Source organism: Oncorhynchus mykiss, chromosome 3 (genome assembly GCF_013265735.2).
Source record: "Oncorhynchus mykiss isolate Arlee chromosome 3, USDA_OmykA_1.1, whole genome shotgun sequence".
Taxonomy (NCBI): domain Eukaryota; kingdom Metazoa; phylum Chordata; class Actinopteri; order Salmoniformes; family Salmonidae; genus Oncorhynchus; species Oncorhynchus mykiss.
In genome coordinates, this window is record NC_048567.1 from 5492246 (window position 1) to 5515941 (window position 23696).

The following is a 23696-nucleotide window of genomic DNA, read 5'->3' on the forward strand; positions in this document are numbered from 1 at the left end:
AAAAAAGCGTACGGAAAATGTATAAACTTACAATGTGGCTGAAGCACTATCTGGTGCGCGCAGGCAGGAATCCCATTCCCTTATAGAACCCAAAGCCCAATCTTGTTCTGCAGAAATTGGTGCGGCAGGCCACTCCTCACACCCCGCCCCGAATCATCGAATGGTTAGGCAAAGAGTAGCCTACAGTATTCATCCCGCTACTATTCGGTATAGTCTACACGACCTGTGCGTCATACACACCCCTACATCCCCCTGAATTAGTTCTACCGGGAAACTTGATGTTCGAAGCGAAGGGAAGGAATTCTAAGGAAATTCTGAAGCAGGTAGAAATAGTAAAGTGATGTAACAGGAGTGGTTATTTGTACCAGGAGACTAACACCATTACATATTGGTGTTATAATATTAGCCTTTACAATATAGGCCTAGTGTTGTTGGTCTTTATCGGTTATGCAAGGCTCTCTCAATTTGGATGAATTGGTGCCTCTGGGGAAATTCAAACGGCTGATTGAGGACCGTTTGTTTTCTACGATTGTGTTTTGCAAGAGGAGCGGGAATGTGCCTCCAAGTGCTATATGCTCTTCAACATATAATGAGATTTACAAACCTCACAACTGTCACGACTCAGACCGAAGGTGGCTCCCCTTCCCGTTCGGGTGGCGCTCGGCGGTCGTTGTCACCGGCCTACTAGCTGCCACTGATTCTCTTCTACCCCTCCTTATGTGTTTATTGATTACGCCTGTTTTGAGTTTGTTGTAATTATTTGGGCTTTATTAGTCAGCCGGCCCACCCGTTTCTTTGTGCGGGATTGATTATTGTAACCCTGGTGTTTGATACAGACGAACGTGTTGGTTTATGTTATCGGTCCCCGTGTCTGGGGCATTTTGTTTTGAGCACCCAGTGTTTAGTGGGGTGGCCGTGTTTCACCGTGTGCGCATTAAAAGAGCACTATATTGAACTCTCTGTTTTCCTGCGCCTGACTTCACACTCACGACACCCAGTACCTTACAACAACCTTGCCAAACCTCACAACCTTGTCTTGCTTTTCTGTAACTTTCAGTGACAATTACTAACACCTTTGATCATTTTGCTGTTACCTTTCCAGACCTAGCAGGATAGGTGAAATATAACTGCACCTCTCTGCTCTAGGACACCCCACTCGAAAACACACCTTCAGTGAACTCCATCCCATTTCTGACACCAGTGCAGAAGAAGTTGGGGCTCCCGAGTGGTGCAGTAGTCTAAGGCACTGCATCTCAGTGCTTGAGGCATCACTACAAACACCCTGGTTCAAATCCAGGCTGTATTAAAACTGGCTGTGATTGGGAGTCCCATAGGGCAGCGCACAATTGGCTCAGCATCATCTGGGTTTGGCCGGTGTAGGCCGTCATTGTAAATAAGAATTTGTTCTTAACTGACTTGCTTAGTTAAATAAAAAAAAGTTGTGATGCCAAGAGGTCTGACTCTGAAACCTTTTTCACTCAGCAGACATTTATCCTCGGGCAACACCTGTCAAGGTTTAAACTCAGTCCAGTTACCATGCTAACCCCACACTGGCATATAGTAGTGGTTCCCAGCTCCGGTCCTCCAGTATCCCCAACAGTACACAGTTTTATTGTAGCCCCGGACAAGCACACTTCAACTTGTCAACTAATCATCAGGCCCTCAATGAGTTGAATCAGGTATGTTTGTCTGGGCTACAACACGTGTGCTGTGGGGGTACTCGAGGACTGGAGTTGGGAACTGCTGGGATACAACTAGTTACATTTATGGCCTCATTTAGCATGCTATAAAACTCACCACAGAACTGCAGCAAACACAACCCTTTTTACATAACTATTTTTTATATTCAATGAATTGCCTCCCACGCCACTCTGCCTCCTGAACAAAGAAATACATTCGTTTCCAGATCATTGCTTTTTGGTCTACACTCGCTGAATGTAATAGCTGAGTGAGTTAGGAATTGAGCTCAACCCTGCATCTTTTTCAATAAACATGACAGGACTGATTTCTCAACATAAAAAATGTACTACCAGTGTACTTGTATTTGGCAACTCATGTTTAGATGTCATAGATGTGACAGGATAATGGGCTGATGAATACTTTGCGGTGGGGTTTTCTTAGTTTGTTCAGACATGTGCGAGCATAGCCACGGGAAGTAGGAGTACTGAGGAGTTGGGAAATCAAATTTATCAACCCATGGAGGTCTGGATTTGGAGTCACACTCAAAATTAAAGTGGAAAACCACACTACAGGCTGATCCAACTTTGATGTAATGTCCTTAAAACAAGTCAAAATGAGGCTCAGTAGTGTGTGTGGCCTCCACGTGCCTGTATGACCTCCCTATAACGCCTGGGCATGCTCCTGATGAGGTGGCGGATAGTCTCCTGAGGGATCTCCTCCCAGACCTGGACTAAAGCATCCGTCAACTCCTGGACAGTCTGTGGTGCAACTGTTGGTGGATGGAGCGAGACATGATGTCCCAGATGTGCTCAATTGGATTCAGGTCTGGGGAACGGGCGGGCCAGTCCATAGCATCAATGCCTTCCTCTTGCAGGAACTGCTGACACACTCCACGCCACATGAGATCTAGCATTGTCTTGCATTAGGAGGAACCCAGGGCCAACCGCACCAGCATATGGTCTCACAAGGGGTCTGAGGATCTCATCTCGGTACCTAATGGCAGTCAGGCTACCTCTGGCGAGCACACGGAGGGCTGTGCGGCCCCCCACACCATGACTGACCCACCGCCAAACCGGTCATGCTGGAGGATGTTGCAGGCAGCAGAACGTTCTCCACGGCGTCTCCAGACTGTCACGTCTGTCAAATGTGCTCAGTGTGAACCTGCTTTCATCTGTGAAGAGCACAGGGCGCCAGTGGCGAATTTGCCAATCTTGGTGTTCTCTGGCAAATGTCAAACGTCCTGCACGGTGTTGGGTTGTAAGCACAACCCCCACCTGTGGACGTCGGGCACTCATACCACCCTCATGGAGTCTGTTTTTGACCGTTTGAGCAGACACATGCACATTTGTGGCCTGCTGGAGGTCATTTTGCAGGGCTCTGGCAGTGCTCCTCCTGCTCCTCCTTGCACAAAGGCAGAGGTAGCGGTCCTGCTGCTGGGTTGTTGCCCTCCTACGGCCCCCTCCACGTCTCCTGATGTACTGGCCTGTCTCCTGGTAGCGCCTCCATGCTCTGGACACTACGCTGACAGACACAGCAAACCTTCTTGCCTCAGCTCGCATTGATGTGCCATCCTGGATGAGCTGCACTACCTGAGCCACTTGTGTGGGTTGTAGACTCCGTCTCATGCTACCACTAGAGTGAAAGCACCGCCAGCATTCAAAAGTGACCAAAACATCAGCCAGGAAGCATAGGAACTGAGAAGTGGTCTGTGGTCACTACCTGCAGAACTACTCCTTTATTGGGGGTGTCTTGCTAATTGCCAATAATTTCCACCTGTTGTCTATTCCATTTGCACAACAGCATGTGAAATTTATTGTCAATCAGTGTTGCTTCCTAAGTGGACAGTTTGATTTCACAGAAGTGTGATTGACTTGGAGTTACATTGTGTTGTTTAAGTGTTCCCTTTATTTTTTTAAGCAGTGTATATATAGCTGGGCTAGGGGTGCCTAGCCCAGCAGTTCCCAACTCCTCAGTACTCCTACTCCTCAGTACTCCTATACCAAAATATATATATACATGTGCGAGCATAGCCACGGGAACTAGGAGTACGGAGGAGTTGGGAACTGACATCCTCCTCCCTCATGTGGTACCCTTCCTGCAGGCTCATCCTGACACGACCCTCCAGCATGACAATGCCACCAGCCATACTGCTCATTCTGTGCGTGACAGACAGACCCTCACAGCATCCTCAGAGACAGCCCTTACAGCATCCTCAGAGACAGCCAGCCTCTCAAACCATCCTCAGAGACAGCCAGCCTTTCACAGCATCCTCAGAGACAGACCCTCACAGCAGCCTCAGAGACAGTACAGTACGTTCTGATGGCATGACGTGTGTACAGAAGTTTAAGGGCATCTAAATACACCTCTCTTGAAGTAACCCTCATTTTGACAGCGACACACTGTAGCCATGCTCTTCGTATCGAAAAATTCCTCAACTTCAACCCTCTAAAGATGTTTTCATCTTTGCTTGCAATACAATCCTTTAACCACTAGAAGTCGTGCTTATGCATAGACACTTTCCCATCATTTATCAGGTGCGTACAAACAAAAAACACTAAACCTTGTGTGCGCCTGTTTTCCTCAAAGATTGGTATTTATCCATTTGGAACTTGATGGTACTGTGATGTTCTTAAATTTTTTGAACAATTTCTTTTTTTTACAGTATAAAACATCCAAATACAAACTAGAACATACAGACAGTAACATTGACTAAATCACCCCTGCCCAGACCCACCTGCTCACACCCCCATCTCCAGCGTCTGTGTCACTCTCCGCCACATTACTTCAAACGGCACCATTTTGTTTCTCTCCGTCACCGCCCACGCGCTTTCAACATTTAGATAATAACGACCTTTCCATTGTGTTACTGCTGGAAGATTGGTTGATTTCCAGTTTTTAAGTATATGGTTTTTTTTCAAGATTATTGACAAGTAAAATTTTGTCCAATCTATGTTGTATCTCCACGCTCATGTGCCATGTCATGAAATATTAAGACAGGAGGATTAAAAGTAGATTTACATTGTAATACTTCTGACAGCCAACTTCCTAACTCCGCCCATAACTTTGGGATTTTATAGCATTCCCAGAATGCATGGATTACTGAGTAATTGTTAGTTTTACATTTAATACATTACTCTGCCTTGTGCTGTAGAATTTGTGAATGTTGTCTCTTGTGTATTAAATTATATACATTAGTTTATACTGGATTAACTGTACATTTTAGGTAACTGTAATTTTGTTAGTGCTGTTCCAACATTACCTCCATCTTGTGCAAATTTCAGTTATTTTTAAATCTTGGTAGATTATATATTTGTCAGTTGGAAAGTGTGCATTTTTCCACAATCAGCTCAGACCATGGTTATGCACAAATTGTCGTCTACTATCTCACATAGTATGTCGTATAATATTTATTTGACTTCTATCACAGTATATAGGCCTAAATCATAGCCTGATCATATCATATTTCCTCCCCTATATATGTCACTCCCTTCGGGTCCTTCCCTATATATGTCACTCCCTTCGGGTCCTTCCCTATATATGTCACTCCCTTTGGTTCCTTCCCTATACATGTCACTCCCTTTGGTTCCTTCCCTATATATGTCACTCCCTTTGGTTCCTTCCCTATATATGTCACTCCCTTTGGACATGTCTCTTATTGTCTTACATGACTGGTTTATTACCGCTACACAACAAATGTTAAGCTACCATTGATCTGTCTCTCATTCAATAAGCATCGAAAGTAAATAGACCAGTAGCCTATTTAAAATATATAGTATTATATATTATAGTAGCCTATTGCTATGAGATAGGAGAGTGACTTCATAGCCTATTTCATCTCAGAGCCTATACCAAGTTAGGAGAAACAATCATCTATTGATCAAATAAATGTTGAACAAGAAAACCAGTGTACAATTTACTTTGAGTGATTGTGGAAATCTTTGCCCCTGTCTACCATGCTGAACATTTCCATCCATACTTAGGAGCACGATGGTCTGTCAGTGGTGGCAGCCAGGCAGCCAGGTTGCATGTAATTGCATGTTTGGCCTTCGCAGTTCCTGACTTCCATTATGTTAGCCTGAGGGCAAAACAGGCCCAGCTGAGACAAAGACCAGTCCATATCAGATTTGAATTGCATGCTGCAGGTACTTATCTGCATGTGAACTTATTCTTAAGGCCAAGTTTATGGCAATGAAATGACTCCTTCAGGTCTGATCTGGGGAGAGCCAAATGCTATTTGAGATCCATTACATTGTTTAGATTGGACTTTGCAGACACTTGAATCGAACAACTTTAGCCAAGAACTGTGTTCTCATTCTTCGCACAGTCTTGTTCAGTTGACTGAGTCAGACCTCCATGTCATTCTGAGGTGAAGACTGTGAAACTGTTATAATGTGAGGAAGTGCATCCTGTAGAAACTTCTCTAAGAGGACATGGAACCTTCAGAGGGCCTTGAATCTTCACTACTGGCAATATTTTTAGGCCACACACATCGATACTTCATCCAAAATTAGTTTAGAAAACAGCAAAGATTGCACTGTGTGCTATGTATTTTTGCAGCCTACTTTATTAAATCCCCTGTAATTTACTCTATCGGCCTCAGTAGAAGCTGCTGTAAGGTAGCAGTAAGGATTGTGTGGGGTGTAAACTGTATGAGATGGGAGGACACTTTGCAGGTGAGCCCCACCCTCTCCTGTTGCACAGACTGCTAGCAGAGAGAGCAGCAAACACACCTGGACAACACAAACCTGTGGGATATTCACATTTCACATATGCAAAAAAGAGAAAGGTAAGAAATGCCACTTTAGTAAACACATAGGTATTCTAAAGTGCTTAGAACCTACCACTGGTCACTTTAGAAGAGTTTGGAACAAATCCATTTGTCAGTTTAGAACCATGCCACTTGTCTTTAGAATGGTAAGGAAACCTCTCTGTTGTCAAGTGTGGATTCAATGGGATCTGAAGTTAAGTCATAAGCATTATACACCAAAGCATTTGGAAATACCAGTATTGGAAAATCATTTGTCAATACATGTTTTTTTTAAACACTGTACTTTATTTTTGAAAAGCATTTACTCTTGTTGACTTGTTGAAGGTAGGTAGTAGATACCGATGTTGACTTGTTGAAGGTAGGTAGTAGATACCGATGTTGACTTGTTGAAGGTAGGTAGTAGATACCGATGTTGACTTGTTGAAGGTAGGTAGTAGATACCGATGTTGACTTGTTGAAGGTAGGTAGTAGATACCGATGTTGACTTGTTGAAGGTAGGTAGTAGATACCGATGTTGACTTGTTGAAGGTAGGTAGTAGATACCGATGTTGACTTGTTGAAGGTAGGTAGTAGATACCGATGTTGACTTGTTGAAGGTAGGTAGTAGATACCGATGTTGACTTGTTGAAGGTAGGTAGTAGATACCGATGTTGACTTGTTGAAGGTAGGTAGTAGATACCGATGTTGACTTGTTGAAGGTAGGTAGTAGATACCGATGTTGACTTGTTGAAGGTAGGTAGTAGATACCGATGTTGACTTGTTGAAGGTAGGTAGTAGATACCGATGTTGACTTGTTGAAGGTAGGTAGTAGATACCGATGTTGACTTGTTGAAGGTAGGTAGTAGATACCGATGTTGACTTGTTGAAGGTAGGTAGTAGATACCGATGTTGACTTGTTGAAGGTAGGTAGTAGATACCGATGTTGACTTGTTGAAGGTAGGTAGTAGATACCGATGTTGACTTGTTGAAGATAGGTAGTAGATACCGATGTTGACTTGTTGAAGGTAGGTAGTAGATACCGATGTTGACTTGTTGAAGTTAGGTAGTAGATACCGATGTTGACTTGTTGAAGGTAGGTAGTAGATACCGATGTTGACTTGTTGAAGGTAGGTAGTAGATACCGATGTTGACTTGTTGAAGGTAGGTAGTAGATACCGATGTTGACTTGTTGAAGATAGGTAGTAGATACCGATGTTGACTTGTTGAAGATAGGTAGTAGATACCGATGTTGACTTGTTGAAGGTAGGTAGTAGATACCGATGTTGACTTGTTGAAGGTAGGTAGTAGATACCGATGTTGACTTGTTGAAGGTAGGTAGTAGATACCGATGTTGACTGAGGAAATTTCTGATGCATTTATATTTGGATGATGATTATAAAGACCTACAACAGGATGTATGGAGGCTGGGTGTGAAGAGGGGTTTCAGGCTTTGACCACTCAAGCTGGATGTGTTTAAACATTCTCTTTTTAGTGGATATTTTTCTTTGGCCTCTAGGTTCTCCTGAAGTCCCTTCTCCCCTGCGTCTCCAGAGGGCCTCTACCATGATGAAGCTGACCGGTGCTATTCTACTTCTCTCGTTGGTGTCGCTAGTCCACGGTGCCTGCTCTCTCAATGGGAGGAACAGAGGAGACCTCTATGGTAGGCTATCAAGCCAAGCTGTAGCTGAGTAGCCTTGCTCTCCTGCCCACTCTTTTTTTACTTAGCAAGATGTTATGCCAATGCTTAATATCTGTTGAACATTTGCCAAAGCAAAGCATTCAACACAAGAATCCTTAATGTTGCCCAGTGAAATGGTAGTACATATTATTTTAGATGCACTTTAAAGGGCAACTCCATCACATTTCAACCTCATTTTCATCATCTCCAGCACCGTACCATAGTCAACACATAGTCAACACGTGAAAACAACATGTCTACTTTTTGTATAATAAAAAAACCTACCTGATGACATCATTGAAAGTTTAAACATTTTAAAAACAGTGATTTTAGAACACTATGAGGTTGGCGGTGACGTGGGGATCAAGAAAAATATCCTCCCTCTGGCTAGAAACTCGTTGAAGGTTTTGAAAATCACTGTTAACATTTTTTTTTATCCTTCCTGTGATGTCAGAGAAGCACTTCTTTGGATTTCTTTCCTCTTATCTTGTTAACCACAGATCATATAAATGCGCAATTTTCACATACAGTGCATTCGGAAAGTATTCAGACCCCTTTATTTTTTCTCAATTTTGTTACGTTACAGCCTTATACTAAAATCTATTAAATAATTTTTTAACTCACCAATCCACACACAATAGCCCATAATGACAAAGCAAAAACAGGTTTTTAGAAATGTTTGCAAATAAAAAAAACGGAAATATCACATTTACATGAGTATTCAGACCCTTTACTCAGTACTTTGTTGAAGCACCTTTGGCAGCGATTACAGCCTCAAGTCTTCTTGGGTATGACACTACAAGCTTGGCACACCGGTATTTGGGGAGTTTCTCTCATTGTTCTCTGCAGATCTTCTCAAGCTCTGTCAGGTTGGATGGGGAGTGTTGCTGCACAGCTATTTTCAGGACTCTCCAGTGATGTCGATCGGGTTCAAGTCCGGGCTCTGGCTGGACCACTCAAGGACATTCACAGACTTGTCCCGACGCCACTTTTGCATTGTCTTGGCTGTGTGCTTAGGGTCACTGTCATATTGGAAGGTGAACCTTCGCCCCAGTCTGTGGCCCTGAGCACTCTGGAGCAGGTTTTCACCAAGGAGGTCTCTGTACTTTGCTCCGTTCATCTTTCCCTCAATCCTGACTGGTCTCACAGTCCCTGCCGCTGAAAAACATCCCCACAGCATGATGCTGCCACCACCATGCTTCACCGTAGGAATGGTGCCGGGTTTCCTCCAGACGTGACGCTTGGTATTCAGGCCAAATAGTTCAATCTTGGATTCATTAGACCAGAGAATCTTGTTTCTCATGGTCTGAGAGTCTTTAGGTTCCTTTTGGCAAACTCCAAGTGGGCTGTCTGGCCACTCTACCATAAAGTCCTAATTGGTGGAGTGCTACAGAGTTGGTTGTCCTTCTGGAAGGTTCTCCCATCTCCACAGAGGAAATCTGGAGCTCTTTCAGATTGACCATCGGGTTCATTGTCACCTCCCTGACCAAGGCCTTTCTCCCCATTTTTGCAAGTCTCAAAGTAAAGGGTCTGAATACGTATGTAAATAAGGTATTTCAGTTTTTTATCTTTTATACATTTGCAAAATTGTCAAAAAACTGTTTTCACTTTGTACTGTGTGTAGATTGTTGAGGGAAAAAAATAATTTAATACATTTTAGAATAAGGCTGTAACGTAACAAATTCAAGGGGTCTGAGTACTTTCTGAATAGACAGTTGTTTCGTGCTGGAGATGATACAGTATATGATTTGGGAAAGTGGCCAAATTGATTAACCAAACCCAAATGTGCTCAACCCCTGTAATAGAAAACAGAGGGAGGTCAGTAAATCTTGTTGTCAGTCAATATCCTCTGAGCAGACGTTAGGAGGTTGCATGTAATCTCTCTACTACAACATGTTGATATATGGAGTACCTGTGTAATAAGACCTTTGATCTAAGATCTTTGGATTGAACCAGCCATTTCTCTATGTGTCTGTATAGGGCTAAAGCTTTGTTCACACTGCAGGCCTTAATGCTCAAATTTCTTTTCAAATCCATTCTGGAAAACTGACTCTCCAAACGCTGTGACCAAATTGGATTTGTGTTCAGAAAGCATTCTATGCTAGTTCTTATAGCAACGACCAGTGGTGTCAAGTAATTATGTAAAAAATACTTTAAAGTCCTACTTAAGTCTTTTTTTTTCTTCAGTATCTATATATTTTTTGTTGACTACTTTTACTTTTACTCTACTACATTCCTAAAGAAAATATGTAAATTCTACTCCCAATAATTATCCCTGACACCCAAATGTACTTATTTCATTTGTTACTTATTACATTTCAAATGCTGCCAGCAGCATACCACCCTGCATACCACTGCTGGCTTGCTTAGTGTTGGAGTGTGCCCCTGACTAGCCGTACATTTAAAAAAATACAGTTGTGCCGTCTGGTTTGCTTAGTATAAGTAATTTGATGTATATCATTTACTTTGTAATTTTACTCAAGTATGACAATGAGTAGGTTTTCCACCACTGTACTTAAGTACATTTAAAACCAGATACTTTTAGACTTTTACTCAAGTAAAATTTTACTGGGGGACTTTCACTTTTATTTGAATAATTTTCTATCAAATATTCTGTAAGGAGATGTCATCCCATTTGAAAATGATCCTTGGCTGAGTTGGCTATAAAGAAGCAGTTCTTCAGAAATTCTTGGGAATTGAGCTCACCAGTGGGAATTCCACATAATGTCTGTTCATGGATTTTTTTCATAGTTCCTTTCTTTTTGTAAATGACTAAAACAGAGTACGTTTTCATCATATGTGTTGAAAACTGTCTTGAAGTTGAATTTAACCAGAACAGTCAGTTTAATAAAAAATAAGCCTGTTTCAGTATCCAGAATAAACATTTTTTTTAAACTATATTGAACACAGTATCACAATTTGTAAAAATATTTTGTACATTTATTTTATGCCATGTCAAATCTAACATTATCCTCCCCTTCTTGTTTCCCCAGACTGCCCAGCGGACGTGTACATTGTTCTGGACACCTCAGAGAGTGTGGCACTGAGGGCCAAGCCCTACGGCTCCTTTGTTGATCAGATCAAGCAGTTTGCCCTGGACTTTGTGGACCTGCTCAATACTAGGTGTGTATCACCTCCATACTGACAGTTTCAGCTACATGACTGGTATTCATTAAGAAATGATGTGGTTAACAATGGGTGCTTTCAGGTCCCTTACTTCAATTCATGACATTTGGCAACTAAACGGTAATTAATGCTACGTAGTAATGATTATGGCGAGCTTGCCAAGAGAAATCAAGTGTCATGTTAGCGACAAGGCTTCTGGGAAACTCGCGCCTGCCCGCTTATTCACCCCACAGACTAGCGCAGACCAAACAATATCAATCCTCCTACAGAGGCCTCCATCGCCATACCTCCTGTTTCATTTCTTAAACTCCCCTCTGTGATCATTATTAAAAAAAACAGTCATATTGTACCAGTATTATTTACCACACACTCAGACCCACCTTGATAAGCGACATGCAGAATGACCATTGATAGCTGCTCTGGGCAGTAGTGTTCTCCTGACAATGTGTTGTTGATGATCATCTCAGGAGGTCTGCCTCACTACATGCAGTCTTATAAACACGGTTGTGTGTTGACCTCTGTGTGAACTGTGGTTCTACAGTGATGAATCGGGGCTGAGAGGTAGTGTATGAGAACAGCTTCTCTCCTTACATGGTGCTCAGGGTTGCGTTAATATGATGCAGGTAAGGTAAGACCCAGGTGCAGACACGTCAAATTAACAATGGTTTAATAATCCAACAGGGCAGGCTCAGGGTCAGGGTAGGCAGGGGTCAGTAAACCAGGGCTGGGGCAACGGTACCGGACGGCAGGCAGGCTCAGGGTCAGGGTAGGCAGGGGTCAGTAAACCAGGGCTGGGGCAACGGTACCGGACGGCAGGCAGGCTCAGGGTCAGGGTAGGCAGGGGTCAATAATCCAGAGGTACTGGTCGGCAGGCAGGCTCAGGCAGAGTGGTCAGGCTGCCGGGTTCAAAGTCAGGACAGCCAAGGGTCAAAACCAGGAGGGGGAGAAAAATAGAGACTGGGAAAAGCAGGAGCTGAGAACAAAAACACTGGTTGACTTGACAAACTGGCAACAGACAAACAGAGAACACAGGTATAAATACACAGGGGATAATGGGGAAGATGGGCAACACCTGGAGGGGGGTGGAGACAATCACAAAGAGAGGTGAAACAGATCTGGGTGTGACAGATATAGAGTTCAAATTTATTACATTTTAAGTTTGCATCCCACTCTTACACTTTTATACATCACAGAAAAATATAACAAAATCGTTTGACATTAAAACACCGGAGTTTGGGAGTAAAAAAAAGAAACGTTTATTCATTATGAAATGATGACAAATATGAATAACATTCCATCCATGAGGCCACTAGAGGGCGATTTGGTCATTTGACTGAAGGAAAGCGGTCTACGGAGGCCAAGACAGCTCATCTTGTTGAACTACAAAACGCATTGGGCTTTTTGCTAAGACCAGCGGCATTTATACAGATGCTGCAACTTATCTATTATAATCGTAATAGATTTGCTTTTGCCATCCCACTGTTCGGGAAACAGTGCAACTATTACGGTTAAAATATTTGAGCTGTGTTTTCTGTGGCCCATACCGATACGCTTCATCACTGATTGCCTGTGTGTGTGTACGTCAGTGTGTGTGTGTGTGTGCATGTTACTCACTAACAAGCTCAGACAGGCAGCAAGTGTAATGAGTGACTGTGTGTGTTTGTTCAGTGCAGCCATTCCAAATCATTCGCCCAGAAAAGGTTTGGGGTTTACCTTTGGGGCACTGAGCTGCATTCCTGACTGAGAGGAAGGTTGATATGTTATCTCTATCTAACGAAGTCTCACCTTACAGCTAAGGAGTTGTCCTCCTGAAGTTCAGAGGACCTGATGAATGACGTCTTCACGTGATCAGAAATACACATATAAGAGAACAACACTTTCAGTCATGCAGGCACACAGTGAGCTTTGTCATTATCTGACATTTATTGAATTGGGGCCCATGTTTTGGAGAAGCCCTGTGATTCAAGACATTGTTGTACAATAAAATATGATCAGCTCAATGTTTATAAAGGAAGGATAAAAGTCCAAGTATGCCATTTGCCAAAGATCATGGTGTATCCTCTAATGTGTCTGACTCAGCACAACTTCTTTGCAAAACAGCCAAAATAGTATATATATTTTTTTGTGATGTGATTCATTAGTGATGTGATCCTACTGAAGTATGCAAAATGCTACTGACCTAAAGTTCAAAGAGCTAAAGAACACCTAGTTATTGACAGCTCCTGGTTCTTGATTGGTTGAGTATTTATGTATCTTTCATTGACTTCATCAGAATAGCAACTGCCTGATGGTTTGATTGGGTACTGGAGAAAATAGCAGGAGGACGATGGGTGTAAATGTGCTTGGGGCTTGACAAGACGGCAAACTTGTAATAGATTTGTTCTATCAGGTTTTAGTACCACTTTCTCCCCTCTGGGAATCAATACATCATTCCCATGAGCGAACTCCCTGCCTTCTAATCTGTAGACAGTAAATTAAATACTGCTGATTTAGGGGAATTGTCCCTGTAGTGCATGTAGATCAAAGGTAACTTGCTTGGTGTCACTCTTTGTGTGCCATTGTGACATAGCTCTTCCTGTACTCATCTAGATACTACAGCTGTGAGCGTAACCTGACGTGGAGTGTGGGAGTGCTGCACTACAGTGATGAGGTAAAGGTGATGAGGGAGTTGACCAGCACCAAGGAGGCCCAAGGAAGAGCTCAGCTGAAGAGAGCTATACAGGACATTCGCTACATCGGCAAGGGAACCCACACCGACTGTGCCATCTCCGTAGCAACAGGGCAGCTGATGACAGGGTGAGTCCATTGATTGTATAAGGGCTCAGGGCCCAGATGCAGATGGTTTGAGTATTTTATATTTATTAGTTAAAAAAAGGGTAGAGAGAGAATGGTCGTGGACAGGCAAAAGGTCAAAACCAGATCAGAGTCCAGGAGGTACAGAGTGGCAGGCAGGCTCGAGGTCAGGGCAGGCAGACTGGACAGGCAGGCGGGTACGGAGTCCAGAAAACAGGCATGGGGTCAAAACCGGGAGGACTAGCAAAAGCAGGAGCACGGGGAGAAACACACTGGTTGACTTGGAAACATACAAGACAAACTGGCTCAGAGACACAGGAAACACAGGGATAAATACACTGTGGAAAATAAGCGACACCTGGAAGGGGTGGAGACAATCACAAGGACAGGTGAAACAGATCAGGGCGTGACAGATTGGTTGATTGAGTAGTTAGTACCAGTCAATTGATCGATCAGTCAGTTAATTAGTTAGTTAGTCTTGTCTGTCTGTCTGTCTGTCTGTCTGTCTGTCTGTCTGTCTGTCTGTGTCTGCATGTATGCATACATCTCAAATGTGACGTGTGTGAGAGAGTGTCTTAAAACACATGCGTTTCATCCCAATATACCGTGCATGATACTTTGATATTGTGTAATACGTTCCTCCTTCACTTCTATAGTGCCCTTAGGAAAATGCTTTGATATTTACACCTTGGAGCAGAGTTCAACGTTTTGTCAGGAGCAAGTTAAAAACACATTTCCTGCATCTTTGCAGGGGTAAACAGATAGACATTCAAACCTCTCCTAGGAGATGGAGTTCCTCCACAAAGCTTCTGACAAAATAAAGTCTGCTCCACAATTATACAGAAAGGATCCCGTTTGACTCACACGTTCTGCTTCGTTGTATCTCTTTCTTCAACCCACAGCTCTCCTCTCCATGGCAACAAGTACATGGTGGTGGTGACAGATGGCCACCCGCTAGACGGCTATAAGGAGCCGTGTGGCGGGGTGGCACACACCGTGTCTGAGGCCAGAGCCATGAACATTAACATCTTCAGCGTGGCTATCACTCCACATCACCTGGTAATCAAGAGGGAATAGAGCTCTGGCTAGAAGGTCCAGGTTGTAGACAGAGAACTTGGCCCTCTGTAGTGGTCATGGAAATACAATAACTAATACTGCTCAAACAAACTGTATTGGCTGTAGTCTCACATCCTTGAGTTTTTTAACTCAAGGATCCCACTGTATTTTATATATTATATATGTATATGTAGTCTTTGCATTTTTCTCTTGCACCTCAAGAATGTGTGGGTATGCCAAAATACAAGCTTTATCACATACGGCCGTGATTGGGAGTCCCATAGGGCGGCGCACAATTGGCCCAGCGTCGTCCGGGTTTGGCTGGGGTAGGCCATCATTGTAAATAAGTGACTTTCCTAGTTAAATAAAAAATAAAAAATAATTAAAACAATTAAAATAGCCTTTTTTTACTGTAGTTTTTCTAGTTTGAGGTAGTTTTTCAGTGTTTCAGTCTCTGCTCTGTCTCTAAGGCTCGCTCTCACTCTCTCTCTCTCCACCTCTCTCTCTCTCTCTCTCTCTCTCTCTCTCTCTCTCCCTCTCTCTCTCTCTCTCCCCCTCCACCTCTCTACCGCTCCCTCCCGCTCTCTCTCTCCCCCTCCACCTCTCTCCCACTCCCTCTCGCTCTCTCTCTCTCTCCCTCTCTCTCTCTCTCTCTCTCTCTCTCTCTCTCTCTCTCTCTCTCTCTCTCTCTCTCTCCCCCTCCACCTCTCTCTCTCTCTCTCTCTGCAGGACAACAGACTTGGTTCCATAGCAACAGATGTACAACACACCCATAACATGTCTGCTACTAGTGAGGACCTGCAGGTTGTTAGGAACACCATCAGCTCCATAGTGTCTACCATGGTGAGTACACCATCGTCACATAGTTACCATCATACAAGCGGCCATTTTTAAACCAAGGCCCTGTACCTAAATGTAATTTACTGTAGGCCATTTTTTTGTTGCCCAAACAGACTATTCTAACCAAATGTCTGTCTCTTCTTTTATGGATCTGTAGTACAAGGATTCTGAATCTGTGGTGAGTTTTTTCTTCAGTCTTTTTGATACAAGCATTTCGCTACAACATCTGCTAAATATGTGTATGTTACCAATACAATTTGATTTGATTTGATAGTTCCCGACCAATACAGTGAGATGATTGTTGTTTGTGATCTTATTTATGAACAGTGATTATGACTGTGGTTGATTTATGTTTATTGTTCTTTTTCAGTGCTGTTCGTTCGAGTGCAAGGTAAGCCTGATCACATTGTCGTCCCTTTTCAACATGATCTCGCAGAAAACTTCATTACAGATTGTTTGTCTTGATTAATCTGATCTCAGTATAGTCTTAATATGGGGTCCAGTGGAGTCAGAGGTCTTTCTCATCCGTGTTCTTTGTTTCACAGGCTCCCCTGGGATCTCAAGGCCCTGCTGGTGCAGGAGGGGGCGCGGTAGGGTGCTCTCTGTTTTCCTTTTAGTTAAAACACCACATTTAGATTTACCAGACGCTCGTCAATTAGGGTTATTAGAGTGCCTTGCTCAAGGGCACATCGACAGATTCAAACCAGCAACCTTTCAGTCACTGGCCCAACGCTCTTAACCGCTAGGCTATCTGTCGCCCACCTTAGCTATTGGTGAAAATGTTGAAAATGCCCATCGATGCGTTCTTAGATATACTTACCTTACCTTATACTTACCTCAAATTACTGATGGTTTGCTTAGCTCCAACTCTCAGTGACTAAGTAAGGGATTAGTAAGCGTTGGGGGGGTGGAGAAGGGGCTTTACCAGGACCGTAGTCCATGGGGGTGCAGCGTTATGGAACATTCAGATAGAAATATATAGAAATATATTACATAGCAAAGCCATGCTTCTATGTCATGTGGAATAGGGAATCATGTCCACTCTATAACATACATTTCTATGTGTGATCTGAGCGTGCCCCCAGGCCCCTGTTTACCTGATGGGGACAAATGACTCTGGCCTTCTCTGTGTCTGATCTAATCATGGCGTCCAGATGGCCTGCCTAGCCCACTGCTAGTCAACACAGCTCTTGTGTGTTCCAGCTAAGAAATGCATTAAGGAGACGAGGAGGTAGTGGAACTGAAAAAGCTTAGTTTGATTGATTCTATTGTACAGTACCGTGTTCTGTGCACAACTTCTGGCAGTCTGGCAAGTCCAAGACTTTCTTCTCTGTCTCAATGGGAATTTTGGGCGAAAGGGTATAATGTCACATGCACAAGTAAAGTGAAATGCCTTTCTTGCAAACTCAAAACCTAACAATAAGTAAGTAAGTAAGCATACTATATACAGGGTCAGTTCCAATACCATATTTACAATGTGCAGGAACATTGTAGTGTTGGAGGTAAATATATATATATATATATATAAGGGTAAGGTGACTAGGCAACAGGATATAAGTGTGTGTGTGTGTGTGTGTGTGTGTGTGTGTGTGTGTGTGTGTGTGTGTGTGTGTAGGACCCTGAGCGTGTGAACAGAGACAGTGTGTGTGTGTGTGTGTGTGTGTGTGTGTGTGTGTGTGTGTGTGTGTGTGTGTGTGTGTGTGTGTGTAGGACCCTGTGCGTGTGAACAGAGACAGTGTGTGTGTGTGTGTGTGTGTGTGTGTGTGTGTGTGTGTGTGTGTGTGTGTGTGTGTGTGTGTGTGTGTGTAGGGCCCTGTGCGTGTGAACAGAGACAGTGTGTGTGTGTGTGTGTGTGTGTGTGTGTGTGTGTGTGTGTGTGTGTGTGTAGGGCCCTGTGTGTGTGAACAGAGACAGTGTGTGTGTGTGTGTGTGTGTGTGTGTGTGTGTGTGTGTATGTGTGTGTGTGTGTGTGTGTGTGTGTGTGTGTGTGTGTGTGTGTGTGTGTGTGTGTGTGTGTAGGGCCCTGTGCGTGTGAACAGAGACAGTGTGTGTGTGTGTGTGTGTATGTGTGTGTGTGTAGGGCCCTGTGCGTGTGAACAGAGACTGTGTGTGTGTGTGTGTGTGTGTGTGTGTGTGTGTGTAGGGCCCTGTGCGTGTGAACAGAGACTGTGTGTGTGTGTGTGTGTGTGTGTGTGTGTGTGTGTGTGTGTGTGTGTGTGTAGGGCCCTGTGTGTGTGAACAGAGACAGTACACAAATAAAAATAAAAGCTCAGTAAAGATACAAGGTGAACTCAGATAGTCCATGTAGCTATTTTGTCATCTATTTATCAGTCGTATTGCTTGGGGATAGAAGCTTCCTGTAGCTTAACACAGTTTATACAAACGGCTTCACTCAGACTCTGCTTCAGAATGACTAACACTGGAAGAGGTTGACTGATGACAATGAGAAATAGATATGATTCTTTTTTTCAGGGAACTCCAGGACGTCAGGGGGTTGCCGGGAGACCGGGAAGTTTGGGAGCAAAGGTAGTATATGACACATTACAGAACATGAGCTTGTCTGTCTGCTGACTGTAGACTGTGGAGACATTATGCTTTGTAGCCTGTTTGATGCTACAGATTATGGCTACAGGCAATGTGGATCATATGTGGATCACATGTGGATCATATCTTTGTCACCTAGGGGAATGCAGGTGACCAGGGGCCCCAAGGACACAGAGGAGAGAAGGTCAGAGTGATTATTTATCTAAAATAAAAATATGTACCACTTTAGATTATTCATAACACATGCTGGTTAGCTATAATGTAACATTGCCTGGTAGAATTTAGAGCTATGGCGTAAATGCAATATTTAGAGACATACTTGTCTGGCTGTATGAGGTTAGCTAATGCAATGTTCCATGAGCATTCACTTAACTGTATTGAAATATGCCATATGTTTCCAGTGTTTCCAACACCAGGAATTTTAACTGTCTGGATCTGTATTAAGTGCTTAGAAGCTACACTCTGATATTCGTCACTCTCTTTCTCTACAGGGTGACCGTGGTCTTACTGGTGACAGAGTAAGCTCTCATCGATTTTGTGGAGAGTAATAGTGATTATAATAGTGTTTATAAACCTTGTAGTACATACGTATATAATGTAAACAAAGAATACATCACATCAAATCATCCAACAGCCATAGGTTCAGCTGTCAAAATGTTCAAACGTTATTTTGCCCTACAGGGTCCGAGAGGACCATCTGGACAAAAGGTATGTTGTTGATCTTATGCATCATTCATTCATTCATGTGTCCATCCATCCATTCAGTCATGCACATTGTCACATACTCACCAATTCAACCAGTTGCAGTGGTGGGAATGAAGTCATGTGACCCATGTGTTTCTAGGGTGAGAAAGGAGCGGATGGAGTGGACGGGAAGGATGGCCTTGTGGTTTGTTTGTTTTCTACCTCTTACTCAACACACAGCCCCTGCATTATTAAATGTTTAACAAGAGTATCACTCTGTAAACTAACAAACAGAAAAACAAGGCTATCAAGGCCTCGTAAAGTGTGAGTGACCAATTAAACAGGGATGCAGGCTTCGCCCTCACAGGTCTCCCTTTATATACACCCATATTCCAGAATTATTAGAGGGGTTGAGACAAAAACAAGATGAGAATGAAATACAGACGAAGGATGGCTCAGCCCATGCTGAAGGCTGTTAGTATTTTGTAACACCTGTACCTTCTTCCATAGGCTCTGGACCTATTATACAGTACAGAGCAATACTTTTGTCCATCCCCGTGAGGCACTATATGGAGCATAACAGGGTGCCAAAAAAATTAAAATTATCTTAAAACCGATCCAGGTGCTGTATGGTGGATATGAGCCAGATGATTCATATAGGTGATTTATAGACTAAATGTTCAGCACTAAAGCCTCATGGTCACATCCCTTTAGACCCCCCCCCCCCCCCCCCCCCCCCCCCCCCCCGGGAGATTTGACAGGAAGTTCCTTAACTATGAAAAGGAGAAAGAAAAACTATTTTACTTCATAAATCGAATTGTGCTAATGGAAAAATTTCATATTCATCTATGTAAATTCACTAATAAAACTATGTTATCACTAATAAGCATATGTTATCATTGTCTGTTTCTATACTTTTTGTCTGTACACTGTTTTTTCTGAAATAAAACAAATATATATTTAAAATATATATATAAATCAATAAAGTCAAATAATAAAAAAATATTTACCAAAACATTATTAAAATTTAAGATTTAGCTTAAAGGCAGTCCCCACCCCCACCTCCACCTCGGGTCCTGAATCCCTTGACATGCTTCTCAAACCAGAGCAGATGTTTTTCAGAGCAAAAAACTGTGTAGTAGGCCCAGATTACAAAGTACATTAGAGAGTTCTGTTTCTCTGGAAACCTTCAGTGAGGTCACACATGCTCTTATTATTCCTTGAAATGTGCAGTAAACTCCCACGTCGCCCTCTCTCTTTCTCTCTCTGTAGGGGGACTCTGGGGTTATGGGCCTGTCTGGTTGTAGAGGAGACGAGGGGGCAGAGGTAAGTCTATAGGAGTGATGCAAGGTCACGTAGCCAGAGTCACCACACGAACCCACACACGCACCACACTCATCCACACACACACACCACACTCACCACACAAACCCACACACGCACCACACTCACCCACACACACACACACCACACTCACCACACAAACCCACACACACACTACACTCACCACACTCACCACACAAACCCACACACGCACCACACTCACCCACACACACACCACACGAACCCACACGAACCCACACACGCACCACACAAACCCACACACACCACACTCACCACACTCACCCACACACACACTACACGCACCACACACATCCACACACACACACTACACACACACTACACGCACCACACACACTACACACACACTACACCCACACACACACCCACACACACACCACACTCACCACACGAACCCACACACGCACCACACGAACCCACACACGCACCACACTCACCCACACACACACACACCACACTCACCACACAAACCCACATACACACCACACTCACCACACTCACCCACACACGCACCACACTCACCCACACACACACACACCACACTCACCACACGAACCCACACACGCACCACACTCACCCACACATACACCACACTCACCACACGAACCCACACACGCACCACACTCACCCACACATGCACCACACTCACCCACACACACACCACACGCACCACACTTACCCACACACGCACCACACTCACCACACTCACCCACACTCACCCACACACGCACCACACTCACCCACACACGCACCACACTCACCCACACACGCACCACACTCACCCACACACACACCACACTCACCACACTCACCCACACACACCACACGCACCACACTCACCCACACACACACCACACTCACCATCTCACCCACACACTCACCACACGAACCCACACACACACTACACTCACCACACGAACCCACACACACACCACACGCACCACACACACCCACACACACCACAGCTTACTGTATTCATGACCTCCTAGACTAGTTGCAGTGAAACTCTGGGAGTGTTACACCAAGCGTTCATCATTTCCCAGAATTTTCCCCCCACGAACCAAGAACCACTTGGCAGCCAATAGCGCTCTAGGAGCCAGAGCTAGTCAGTAAAATCAAATCAAATCAAATTTTATTTGTCACATACACATGGTTAGCAGATGTTAATGCGAGTGTAGCGAAATGCTTGTGCTTCTAGTTCCGACAATGCAGTAATAACAAGTAATCTAACTAACAATTCCAAAACTACTGTCTTGTACACAGTGTAAGGGGATAAAGAATATGTACATAAGGATATATGAATGAGTGATGGTACAGAGCAGCATAGGCAAGATACAGTAGATGGTATCGAGTACAGTATGTACAAATGAGATGAGTATGTAAACAAAGTGGCATAGTTTAAAGTGGCTAGTGATACATGTATTACATAAGGATACAGTCGATGATATAGAGTACAGTATATACGTATGCATATGAGATGAATAATGTAGGGTAAGTAACATTATATAAGGTAGCATTGTTTAAAGTGGCTAGTGATATATTTACATCATTTCCCATCAATTCCCATTATTAAAGTGGCTGGAGTTGAGTCAGTGTCAGTGTGTTGGCAGCAGCCACTCAGTGTTAGTGGTGGCTGTTTAACAGTCTGATGGCCTTGAGATAGAAGCTGTTTTTCAGTCTCTCGGTCCCAGCTTTGATGCACCTGTACTGACCTCGCCTTCTGGATGATAGCGGGGTGAACAGGCAGTGGCTCGGGTGGTTGATGTCCTTGATGATCTTTATGGCCTTCCTGTGACATCGGGTGGTGTAGGTGTCCTGGAGGGCAGGTAGTTTGCCCCCGGTGATGCGTTGTGCAGACCTCACTACCCTCTGGAGAGCCTTACGGTTGAGGGCGGTGCAGTTGCAATACCAGGCGGTGATACAGCCCGCCAGGATGCTCTCGATTGTGCATCTGTAGAAGTTTGTGAGTGCTTTTGGTGACAAGCCGAATTTCTTCAGCCTCCTGAGGTTGAAGAGGCGCTGCTGCGCCTTCTTCACGATGCTGTCTGTGTGAGTGGACCAATTCAGTTTGTCTGTGATGTGTATGCCGAGGAACTTAAAACTTGCTACCCTCTCCACTACTGCTCCATCGATGTGGATAGGGGGGTGTTCCCTCTGCTGTTTCCTGAAGTCCACAATCATCTCCTTAGTTTTGTTGACGTTGAGTGTGAGGTTATTTTCCTGACACCACACTCCGAGGGCCCTCACCTCCTCCCTGTAGGCCGTCTCGTCGTTGTTGGTAATCAAGCCTACCACTGTTGTGTCGTCCGCAAACTTGAGACTGACATGTACTGCAAACAGGGAGTTACAATACTACACATTATTCCCATAACTCTGTCCTCAGCAGACTTCATAGTCATTCCCTTTTTGCTGTTAAAGCAGGTGTGCTTCATTCTGCTGTTGAAAGCAATTCAGTTCAAACAAAATCAGAAGATGAGACAGGGTTATTTTGAGTGTGTTTTTTCTGCCATGGTTGGGGTAATTAGCCAGGCGGATAAGAACAATCCTTTTGTTTGTTTATATCTGATTGGGGTATGAGTGGGAGTTTATTTGTTTGGGAGTCTTTACCAGTCACCCACTTGGATAGAATAATACTAGATAAATAGTAGATTCATGCTGTTAGTTATATCTGAAGTATTCATATTTAAGTTCAGACTGGTTGATGTTGGTAATGACTGTTTCCTCTGATCTGAAGTATTCATGTTTAAGTTTCCTCTGATCTAAAGTATTCATATTTAAGTTCAGACTGGTTGATGTTGGTAATGACTGTTTCCTCTGATCTGAAGTATTCATAATTAAGTTCAGACTGGTTGATGTTGGTAATGACTGTTTCCTCTGATCTGAAGTATTCATGTTTAAGTTTCCTCTGATCTGAGGTATTCATATTTTAGTTCAGACTGGTTGATGTTGGTAATGACTGTTTCCTCTGATCTGAAGTATTCATGTTTAAGTTTCCTCTGATCTGAAGTATTCATATTTTAGTTCAGACTGGTTGATGTTGGTAATGACTGTTTCCTCTGATCTGAAGTATTCATGTTTAAGTTTCCTCTGATCTGAAGTATTCATATTTTAGTTCAGACTGGTTGATGTTGGTAATGACTGTTTCCTCTGATCTGAAGTATTCATGTCTAAGTTTCCTCTGATCTG

The 23696-nt window shown here is 43.6% G+C and overlaps 2 protein-coding genes and 1 long non-coding RNA gene across 5 annotated transcripts in view; 2 read left to right on the top strand and 1 right to left on the bottom strand.

Moving 5' to 3' along the window:
* Positions 1-278, bottom strand: part of LOC110517595 (collagen alpha-6(VI) chain) — a 34998-nt gene extending 34720 nt beyond the window's left edge. For all 3 annotated transcript variants that reach the window (XR_005040245.1, XM_036966701.1, XM_036966706.1), the window contains exon 1: positions 32-278. The gene's annotated coding sequence lies outside the window, so the exon portion shown is untranslated. The remainder of the gene's footprint in view (positions 1-31) is intronic.
* A 6020-nt stretch (positions 279-6298) lies between these two features.
* On the top strand, positions 6299-11228 carry LOC118944859. Its single transcript, XR_005040249.1, has 3 exons — positions 6299-6466; positions 7944-8087; positions 11099-11228. It is a non-coding gene; the product is annotated as an uncharacterized LOC118944859 (long non-coding RNA).
* Positions 11229-11845: 617 nt separating this feature from the next.
* LOC110493157 (collagen alpha-1(VI) chain) overlaps positions 11846-23696 on the top strand; it is a 33033-nt gene continuing 21182 nt past the window's right edge. The window contains exons 1-13 of the mRNA XM_036975427.1: positions 11846-11854; positions 13801-14027; positions 14927-15083; positions 15810-15923; positions 16078-16098; positions 16291-16311; positions 16466-16510; positions 18393-18446; positions 18604-18648; positions 18956-18982; positions 19146-19172; positions 19309-19353; positions 20421-20474. Of these exons, the coding sequence (XP_036831322.1) occupies positions 11846-11854; positions 13801-14027; positions 14927-15083; positions 15810-15923; positions 16078-16098; positions 16291-16311; positions 16466-16510; positions 18393-18446; positions 18604-18648; positions 18956-18982; positions 19146-19172; positions 19309-19353; positions 20421-20474 (846 nt within the window). The remainder of the gene's footprint in view (positions 11855-13800; positions 14028-14926; positions 15084-15809; positions 15924-16077; positions 16099-16290; positions 16312-16465; positions 16511-18392; positions 18447-18603; positions 18649-18955; positions 18983-19145; positions 19173-19308; positions 19354-20420; positions 20475-23696) is intronic.